We start from the raw sequence: 10729 nt of genomic DNA on the forward strand, positions 1-10729 counted from the left end.
AGCAGTAGCAGACACGTAATTGAAGGTTCAACAATTGATGGATTCCTGCTTGTAGGTAAACATGTAGTCATAAGCATGAAAAAAATCACTAATACTGTGTAAGTGTTATGACACAATTAAGACTGGGTTATTATCGAAAGAATCTTTCAGAAGACTTGTAATTAGAATAAATGGTCACCCCCATGGTTATAGAAGTTCTGTGGAAATTCTGGCTTGCTACTGCAGTAAGGTTTTTATTTTTAATTTTTTTGAGACAGGGTCCCACCCTGTCACTCAGCTGAAGTGCAGTGGCATGATCATAGCTCACTGCAGCCTCAACCCCCCAGGCTCAAGTGATTCTGCCTCAACCTTCTGAGTAGCTGGGATTACAGGTGTGTGCCACCATGCCTAACTCAGTTTTTCTTTTTTAATGTAGAGACAGGGTCTCAACATGTTGCCCAGGCTGATCTCAAGCTCAGGCAACCCTCCCACCTTGGCCTCCCAACATGCTGGGATTACAGGCTTGAGCCAGGTTTTATTTTTTTGATTTTATCTTTTTTTAATAGATGGAGGTCTTGCTATGTTGCCTAGGCTGGATTTGAACTCCTGGGCTCAAGCAATCATCCTGCTTTAGCCTCCTGAGTAGCTGGAATTACAGGTATGTACCACCGTACCTGACAACAGTAAGGTTTTTTTTGTGCAGATGCTGTTGTTTCTGACACATAACCAATTGGTGCCTGGAATTATGTACTTATGAGTCTAACAGAATACTTGAGACTGAGTCATTTATAAAGAGGAGAGGCTTATTTAGCTCATGGTTCTGTAGTCTGGGAAGTCCAAGGGCATAGCCTGGCTTCTGACAAGGGCTTTCATGCTGCATCATGACACAGCAGAGAAGGTAATCCATGTACAATACTGTGCTATCAAAATAATATAGAAGGACATTCTTTTTTCTTTATAAAAGCTGACTCTCCATAGATGCATAATCAGCATGTCATTAAAATATTATTTCCTGTCTGGATTCTTATAAATTATAGTTCCACATGTAGCATGCATATATTATAAGAACAATGGTGTTACAATTATCTATTTCTATGTAATCAATCACCCCAAAACGTAGTGATGTAAAAAGGCCACCATTTTATTATGCTCACAATTCTGTGGATCAGGAATTCAGGCAGGGCAAAGCGGGATGGCTCACCTTTGCTACACAAGTTGGAAGTTTCAGATGGGGTGGCCAGATACGTCTGGGACAGCTCAACTGGGACCATCAGTCTGGAGCCTCAGCTCTTCCATAGTTGGTGTCTGCCGTGGCTGGAACATCTCCTTCACTCATGTGTCTGGCTCCGGGGTTGGGATGGCAAGAACAACTAGGAATTGGCCAGCAGTACTCTGTCTGCACATCCTCTCCATGTGACTAGCTTGAGCTTCCTCACAATATGATGATCCCAGGGTAGTAGCACTTGTTACATGGTGGCTGGCTTCCGTGAGGCAGGACTGGGAACTATGAGGCCTTCGGTCTACAGCCAGAATTCATGCAGTATCCCTTCACTTCTATTCTATTGGTTAAAGAAATCATGGTGCCTGCCCAGAGTGAAGTGGGTGAAGAGATGGTTTCTACCTCTTGATGGAAGTGTGGCGAGGTCATATCATAGATATGCATGTGAACAGGAGGTATTGTGGCAGAGATCTGTAGAAAACAGTAGCTGCCACAAACAGAAATTCCAAACTGAAGGCACTTAGGCAGGAATGCACCTCCCTGACTGATGATTGTCTGGGCTTCTGTTATAGCACAGTGGGCAATCAGCAATTGATAAGCTTGGCCAAGATCAAGTTTAGCAAAGCCGTCTTTCCCCAGCAAGAATGGCAGGCAGTTGACTGCAGGCAGTGGGGGAAAAGTGCTGACAAAGAATTTCATTCACTATGCTCTTTAATCCTGCCCCAAATCCCACTCATCTTGAACTTCAGGACTGAGACAACTGAGGCAAAGGTTTTCCTCAGAGAGCTTGAAATGGCTTTGAGGATTTCTTATGTGATTAGATATTCAAGCAGTTCTTCATAGTTTTTACTGAATGTTTTCAAGTAAATTGGTGCATGCATTTCTTGGGACTAAAGTAACACTGGTTTATCATGTAGGTTCTTACATTCCTGTGGAAGCTGCAGTGGATGGTGACGAAGCATGGGTCTGAATTCATAGATCGAGTTTACATTTTGGCTTCATTCATTGTGTGACCTTGGGCAAATTACTTAACATCTGAGAACCCTAGTTTCTCCTTGGAAACTTAGAATAATAATTGTTCCTAATTTTGTTCCTAATTTTTAAGAATGAGGCATTATATATATATATATATATATATATATATATATATATATGTACATATTTGTATATATATAAAATGTCTCATTCTTTTTATTTATATATATTTATATATATAAAATGCCTCATTCTTACAACATCAGTAAGAAGGAAGAATTATTATTCTAATGTTTTATGTATCTATGTGATCACTGTAGTCTCGGAGAGCTGGACTACCTCTCATTCTTTGGGCTGGAGTACATGCCCACCTTTTCTGTGAGGGCTTCCCTCAACATCCTATCTAAGGCAGGTCCTCCCTGTTTCTGTCTGTCCCTTTACCTGTTTGACATGCTATAATTACACTCAAGGTCATTCTTGTACCTGGTGATTCCTACCCTTAAACCCATTATATTTTCTTGACTGGTTTTTATCTTGTTTTTATAACAGCATTTGAAGGAATGCTCATTCATCACAGAGTCTGTCCTCGCTCCTGGCTACGGCAGCAGCTGGAGATAGGGGCCAAGAGAGAAGAGACTGGGGATGGTGGAGGTGGGGCAGGGAGGGGAAAGAGAGGGAAAGGCTGAGGAAGAAAAGGAAGCTATATTCAAAGGCACATTTTGCTGAACTGACATGGAGGAAACAATTGAGTCCATGAATGGAAGATACTGTGAGACAACTGGGAATTGAGGATTATTAAAAATGAAAATTTGGGCCAGGCACAGTGGCTCACGCCTGTAATCCCTGCTCTTTGGGAGGCCAAGGCAGGGGGTCACTAGGTCAGGAGATCGTGACCAGTCTGGCCAATATGGTGAAACCCCGCCTCTACTAAAAATACAAAAATTAGCTGGGCATGGTGGCACTTGCCTGTAGTAATCCCAGCTACTCAGGAGGCTGAGGCATAAGGATCACTTGAACCCAGGAGGGGGAGTTGCAGCGAGCCACGATCATGCCACTGCACTCCAGCCTGGGTGACAGAGCAAGACTCCATCTCAAAAAAAAAAAGAGAAAATGAAAATTCACTGGGTTACTTATCTGAAAAATATGATTGCCATTAAGACCATCTTCTGAAGAAAAACCACAATAATATGACCACACATGAAAAGTTCTTAGCACATCTGGCATATTGCTTGCCATATAGTAAGTAATCATTAATTGGCAATGATGATGTTAATGAGGTTGATAGTAATGCAAATGAGGACAGCAATAAGAACCAATAAAGAATCTTCTTATCTTAGTCCCATTGAGTTCTGGTGGTATATCCTCTAAGATAGTCCCTCCTGTTGGGAAGATCAATAGTTTTTCTGATTGCATGTGTGCCAAGAGCTTGCTATCTCTATGTGAGGGAGATCATTTCTATTAGAAGTTGCTCTTTTTATTTGTCACTTTACTGTAATTGTCTTAATAATTAAACATTTTCATGGTTCATTATAATGTTGTGCCTGGAGCTTCTAAGATGACCTCTAGTGATCTCTATGTCCTGGAATTCATACGTTTGTATAAATCCCTCCCCTTGAGTGTGAGTTTGGCTTTAGTGACTCACTTCTAGAAAACGGAATGCAGCAGAGGTGATGGGATGTTATTTCTGTCTTGGGTGATCTAAGGGAAGCCATCTGGCACGTTGTGAGCTACCCTGTGGAGAGGTTCAAGCTGCAAGAAAAACAGTGGGCTTCTACGAAGTGAGGAATAAGACCCTCAGTCCAGCACCTTCGAGGAACTGAATCCTGACAATAATCATCTGACTGAGCTTGGAAATAGGTCCACACCCAGTTGAACCTTCAGATGAGATGGCAGTCCCAACTTGACTGCAGCTCCCTGAGATGCCTTGAGCCACAGACACTGTATTAGTTGGTTCTTACACTGCTATAAAGAAATATCTGAGACTGGGTGGTTTATAAAGAAAAGAGATTTAATTGGCTCATGATTCTGCAGGCTGCACAGGATCATGGTGTCATCAGCTTCAGAGGTGGCCTCAGGGAACTTACAATTATGGCAGAAAGCAAAGTGGGTACAGGCATCTTACATGGCAATAGCAGGACCAAGAAAGAGATGAAGGAAGTGCTGTACACTTTTAAACAACCAGATCCTATGAGAACTCACTCACAAGAACAGTGTGAAAAGGATGGTGCTAAACCATTCATGAGGGATCCACTCCCATGATGCAATCACCTCCCAACAGGCCCTACCTCCACCACTGGGGAATACAACTGAACATGAAATTTTGGTGGCACAGATCCAAACCATTCAGGCACTCAGTGGGGTTGTGCCTGGATTACTGACCTGCAGAAACTGTGAGATTAAAAATGTTTGTTGTTTGAAGCTGCTAAGTTTCGGAATAGATGCTGCAATAGATGACTAGTACAAACGTCAAGTACCATTTACGCAAGAGGCACTGTTGAAGGACCTTCATGGGATATTCTACCTACCAGTAATTGGTTAGGGAAGTGGGACAGATGGGATAACATGGGGTTTGAGCTGTCGGATAAACTGCTTAGGTTTAGATTCTAATTCTAAACCTAGGCATTTCATTGCTGGGGAATCCTAGACAAATTTCCTACATTCTTTGCGCCTTAATTTCCTCATCCACAAAATAATAGAGATGGTATAATAGCTGCCTTAGTGGGCTGTTGTAAGAATTAAAGACCTTTCCATACCCTGGGTGCTTAACTAAATTTTACTCTTTTTTATTATCAGGGGAAATTGTTGCCTAAAGAAGACAAAGACCTCTGTATCAAGATGCGGAAAGAGTATGCAGATAGGACTTGTCCAGACATCTTAGGGCTGAGCTCTTAGCCATGTGTTTGGAAAAAGATGCTTGCTTTTTGCCGATTCAGGGATAGGAGAGAGAACGTTTGAGTCTTAATTTTGACTAACACTTGGCTCTAAGGCTGTTGAGCCTAGGTAGCTGTAGTGGAAGATGGAAAACCTATTTTTTTTTTTCAGAGTTGAGTAATCTTTCAAGAAGTAGCTATTTGAAAACACTGTTCCTTTGAGTATTCCAGAAAAATATTCTTTGTTCTGAGAAAATAAAATAGGCCATTTAGTTATGCAAATAGAAAGCAGAGCCGATTGGACAGCAGATGTTTGTGATGCCGTTCAAGAGGGAAACATGTCTTGCTGAGAATGTCAAAGGCTGTCTATATTGAAGGCAGTTTTGCATTTAATTTCCTAGGGAAAACGTTTTATAACTATTTCAGATGGTTGCTTGTTCTTGCAGTATTTTGTATGTTTTTGCTCAGCAGTTGCTCATGGAAAATGAAGGAGCTATTTTTGGTGATTTTCTGGGCACAGACAGAGTTACCTTAGGGTCAAGTGACTGGGAGTATCCTGAGTTGGGGGGAAGGCCCACATCATGGAGCATGCTTTGCCCCAGTACCTTGAAGCACCATGGTTTGGGAAAGATTGGGAGATTGTTCTGGCTATCTGGATGATGACAAGGAGGTTTTGAGGGTCTTCATGAGCAGGGAACAGGGTAAAGAGAGGCGGAGCGGGAGACCCCAAACACAGCTGCTGCAGCATGGTTTCTGGGGCTAGCACATTAGTTTGGAAGCACACAAGTTTGGGAAAGGGCCTGATCGAGAGATAGTCTTGCATAAACAGCGGTCATTTGGAAGACTTCTGGAAGGCATTCGGTCACCAAAGGGATAGCTTGCCAAGATGAACTTTAATTCATTTTTTTTTTTTTTTTTTGAGACAGAGCCTTGCTCTGTCACTTAGACTGGAGTGCAGTGTCACAGTCACAGCTCACTGCAGCCTCAAGCTCCTGGGCTCAAGCAGTCATCCCACCTCAGCCTCCTGAGTAGCTGGGATCACAGGCATATGCCACCACACCTGGCTAATCTTTTACACAAATGTTATGACTCAGGGTCTCACTATGTTGTCCAGGCTGGTCTTGAATTCCTAGGCTCAAGTGATTCTCTTGCTTCAGCCTCCCAGAGTGGTGGGGTTACAGGCCATTCTTCTGATAATATACTCTTGTAAAGAGCAAACTGTGGTAGAACCTGTAATAGAAGCAACAAAATCCCCACCTCTGATCAGAGCAGCATTTCTTTTATTCCATGGAGGGAAAAGCCTAAACATGGCAATGCAGTTGTATTCTGGGCTCTGAGAGAAGCAGAAATCTGGAGGTTGTGGGGAGAGCCACACTAAAGAAAAAGATGTACATGTATGAGTCAATGAGTAGAAATGGAAGAAATTAGTGTTTTCTTGAGTGCCTACTAGGTACTGGACACTTTACACATGATATCTTGCTTCTCATGACAACTGTCCATTTTAGAAATGAGAAACCAGAGGGTTAAACAGGTCACTTGCCTAAGGTTCTTCATCTATCTGATAAGTAGACTGAACACACATTGTCCAACCCTGCATCCAACCTATTTGTACTAAGCTACACTGCCTCATATTTCCTATATAGATGATTGAAGACATATTGTAAAGAGAAGAACTATAGTATGTTGTGAATGCTGCTCATGAATAGATGGACTAATCAAAACCCAATGTCACCTCAGTAGCAATGAGCACACCTAGTGGCCACATGCTGGTTTCTAAATACCATTCACTAAAAAGAATCAGAGTTCCTTGGAAAAATGGCTGATTGTAGGGGTGGAGCAAAATGATTCTGGAACATCTTGATGTGCCAAAAAGTAAGGAAGTGCTCAGAGAATGATGGGACCAATTCAAAAGGACATAAGAGCCAGCTTTTAGAGGCTCCCACTGGCCAAATTTGGGGTAATATGAACATCAAAATAATGATAATACTTAAGAATTATAACCTATTGAATAAAGCAAGAAGGTATAGCCCACACTGTTATTAAATAATAAAGGAAATCTCATTTTTACAGTAGAATGACAATGAATACATGTAGAAGGCATGATGAAATTGGAATACCAGAATTTAGAAATCATTATAATATCAAGAAAACAAGAATCAAAGACCCGTATAATGAGCAAACACTGGAGAAGTAACAGGATGGTATTTATATAAACTCAAAATACTTCTCAGAAAGATATTTATTAATTGAAAGAGTAAAGTAATAATTTATAGTAGGGAGATTGTTACATCATTTAGAAAAAGAGTTTGTGCATGTGTAGAGACAGAATAAAATGTTAATTAAGGAACCCAAGCGAAGATATGTGGGTATTCTTTGTACAATTCTTGTACTTTTCTCTGTCTGAAGCTATGTCAAAATAAAACAAAAAGTTAAAGAGATAAATGCAAACTAAAAAAAGTCAGAAGTGTAAACTTGTCCCTTCTTCCATTTTTCCATTCACCATCACTTCCTTTCTTCCTGAGGCCCAGGCACTAAGCAAGGAGGGTGAGGAACGCGGCATTTCAATGCGGCCAAATTGAGGAGACTTAGTGTGAAAGCACCAAAGCCAGGCAGGAAAATCACAGGTCTCCCCACATGGTGGGTGCCTGGGAAATTCTGAGGTCAGGATGCCCTGCTCCAGCCACCCGTGCTAAATCCAGTTCTTGGCTTTTTGAGGTCTGAAAAGCACCTGGTGTCTGTGACACCCTCATGCTGACTGAACACTTTATCATCAGAGGTTACTTCCTATCCATTTCTTTGCTTGATTCCTTCACCAGTCCAGTGACAGGGACTGAGCAGGACCTAACAGCTCCCATTTTGCAGATGGAGAAACTGAGTTTCTGTGCCCTGTTTGGGCATCCTGCAGTAAGATTAAAAACTCAGGTCTTGGCCAGGCGCGGTGGCTCATGCCTGTAATCCCAGCATTTTGGGAGGCTGAGGTGAATGGATCACCTGAGGTCAGGAGTTCGAGACCAGCCTGGTCAACGTGGTGAAACCCCGTCTCTACTAAAAATACAAAAATTAGCCGGGTGTGGTGGTGCCCGCCTGTAATCATAGCTTCTCGGAAGGCTGAGGCAGGAGAATCACTTGAACCCCGGAAGTGGAGGTTGCAGTGAGCCAAGATCCTGCCACTGCACTCCAACCTGGGCGACAATGAGACTTTGTCTCAAGAAAACAAAACAAAACAAGCAAAAAAGCCCCACAAGTCTTTAGACACAGGTTTAGTGACTTTTTCATGATAATAAAATCACAGGACACCAGCAGAAAACAGTTCAGTTATTATTTCCAGTCCCCAAAACTAGGCTGGGCATTCTGTGTTTTTCACCGTGTGGTCCGAGACCACCACCAGCAGCAGCAGCATCTGGGAATTTGTTAGAAATTTTAAAAACCAGGTTCCTCTAGACCTACTGAATCAGAAGCTCTGGGAATGGGGCCCAGATACCTGTGTTTTAATAAGTGTTCCGGGTGATGGTGATGCACATCGAAATTTAAGTACCGCTCTGGGTAAATGTAGCATAACCCCTTAATGCTTCTTATGACAATCATCTCTTTTCATATATGACTACTAGTGACTCTCGATTAAAAAATAAGTCAAACAGAATTTTGCATAGAAACAAACGTAAGGAATTTTCTTAAAAGCATCATCGTTACCTTTCCTGGTAAATTTCTGTAACCTCTTCATAAACCGAGGGTTATCTAGATAATACTAGGAATGGTTGACTGGGTTTCCTCTAGGGTAGGCCAAACTATATACTGAAGACAAGAGCGTAGAATTCCACAAGAGTTTGGGAGGAGGGACTGATGACAATTTTTCGTGGTTGACTAAGTTTTTTAAAAAGCCACTTCCAAGGGTACATTCATTAACCAGTCAGCGAATCCACTTGTTCCAGCGGGAGGTGGGAGGTGGGGGCAGGGGTGGAGCGTGGGGAGGAGCGACACTCACCGCTCCGGAATCGGTGCCTTCCAAGTGTCGCCGTTGCGTCCCCCCCACCCCCCGCCTTCGGCTCTCCCTCGAGGCCCAACACCCCAACGCTCACCCCTTGGCCATTCGCGCTCCCCGAACACCTCCGTCATCGGACTCCTTGGGATTCCTCGGGCCGCGTCCAGCCCAGGGGGTTCCCGGGCCGCGTTCGCACTGCCCGCCCCCTCACCGCCTCCTCCCGCGTCTCCGCCCCCGCGGGCCGCTGGGCGCCCGGGGAGGCGAGGGTGCCGCCGCCGGAAAATGAGCGCTGCCCGAAGGGTGGCCCGGAGCTGCAGGTAACGCGCTCCAGAGCTCGGGCCGGAGCGGGCCCCGCACACCGTCCCTTCCCCGCGGAGACCCGTGGGCTGCGCCCAGGGACTGCGCCGGGCGCCGGGGCTGCAGGGACGCGGGGCGCGGGGGAGGCGCGGCCAGCCCTGCCCTGGGGGACGCGCGGCCAGCCCTGCCCCGGGGGACGGTCGCGCTCCCCGCTGGTCTTGCAGCCACATCCCGGCGGCTGTTCCCGGGAGCGGCGGGAGGCGGCCTCGGTGAGCCAGGTCGGCGCGGCAGATGCCTGGGAAGATGGAGAAGTTTCTGCAGATCGCGCCTCACTCCCTGGCCATCGTCCTGGGCCCGGCCGAGGCGCCGGCGGGGGAAAGGCCCGGGGCAGCCCGGCCCGCGCCCCCGGCCCAGCCCCGCCAGCTCGCCCGGCACCACATCGGCTACGAGATCTTCGCCGACTTCAAAGCCGAGAACATGCAGCACTTCTGGAACAAGAAAGTCACGGCCGCGGTGGCCGAGACCTTCTTCCTGGGCTGGATCGACGAGCAGGTCCTGCTGATCCAGGGCAAGGAGGAGCATCTGGAGGCGCTGCGCGAAGGCTGGACGCGCCGGGCCCTGCGGCCGCCCTCGGGCTTCCACATCCGCTGCCTGGGTGAGTGCGGCAGCCGGGCGCCCGTCCCGTCCCTTCCCGCCGGGTTGCGTCCGTGCCGTGCGGCCGCGGGAGCCCCGCCCTGCCCCAGCCCGCCGCGGGCACAGCCGAGGCTCCCCTGGGTGCCCGCGTCCCTGCCGGGGGAGGAGCCGGGGGCCCTCTGCGAGCGTGGGATTGGGGAACTTCCTGGCACCGAAAGGAGGCAGCCGTCCCATTCCCCGTGCGCCGCCCCCGCCTGCCTGCGGGAGCCTCCCCGGTGGCGGGCGGTGCCTGGGGCCGCCAGGTGGGCGCCGCGGCTCGGCGGGCGGCTCTGAGGGCGCGGCGCTCGGGGCGTGTGAGTGTCCCCCTCCCAGCACTGCTACACGGCTGGAGTACGCGGGCCGGGCGGAGGTGGGCGGGGAGGACTCCGGGGCTCGGGTTGCGCGGGGCTCCCAGCCGGAGCAGCGGCTCAGGTGCGCCTGGGACGCCCTTCCCTAGGCGGCGACTGCGGGGGACGCGCCAGGAAGCTCGGGTAGGGGCTGAGTGTTGCGCGCACTCATTTCTGAACGAGACAAGGCTGCGGAGTTCGTGTTAAAAGTCTCACCTGCAGTACATCTCTCAAGTCGTTTTGTGTGTTTGAGGGAAGGAAGAGACACAAAGATGCCGGAGGAAAAAAAATCTGATTTTCCACAAAAGAGAGCAAAACGTGAAGAGGGGCAGAGTCGCCCAGAGGTGAAGGTCGCCGCCGCACTTCAGTGCTGCTTTGACTTGCTGGTTTT

General features: G+C 46.9%; 1 protein-coding gene and 1 long non-coding RNA gene across 2 annotated transcripts in view; one reads left to right on the forward strand and one right to left on the reverse strand.

Moving 5' to 3' along the window:
* The window catches only part of LOC123573667 (uncharacterized), a 30893-nt gene extending 21820 nt beyond the window's left edge, over nucleotides 1-9073 (forward strand). The window contains exon 3 of the long non-coding RNA XR_006698396.3: nucleotides 2723-9073. This is a non-coding gene — a long non-coding RNA (uncharacterized lncRNA). The remainder of the gene's footprint in view (nucleotides 1-2722) is intronic.
* The window catches only part of LOC141410363 (uncharacterized), a 32468-nt gene extending 22011 nt beyond the window's left edge, over nucleotides 1-10457 (reverse strand). The window contains exon 1 of the mRNA XM_074040804.1: nucleotides 9120-10457. Within this exon, the coding sequence (XP_073896905.1) occupies nucleotides 9230-10186 (957 nt within the window). The 5' untranslated portion in view covers nucleotides 10187-10457 and the 3' untranslated portion in view covers nucleotides 9120-9229. The remainder of the gene's footprint in view (nucleotides 1-9119) is intronic.
* Nucleotides 10458-10729: the final 272 nt, after the last annotated feature.

Source organism: Macaca fascicularis, chromosome 5, assembly GCF_037993035.2.
Source record: "Macaca fascicularis isolate 582-1 chromosome 5, T2T-MFA8v1.1".
Classification (NCBI taxonomy): domain Eukaryota; kingdom Metazoa; phylum Chordata; class Mammalia; order Primates; family Cercopithecidae; genus Macaca; species Macaca fascicularis.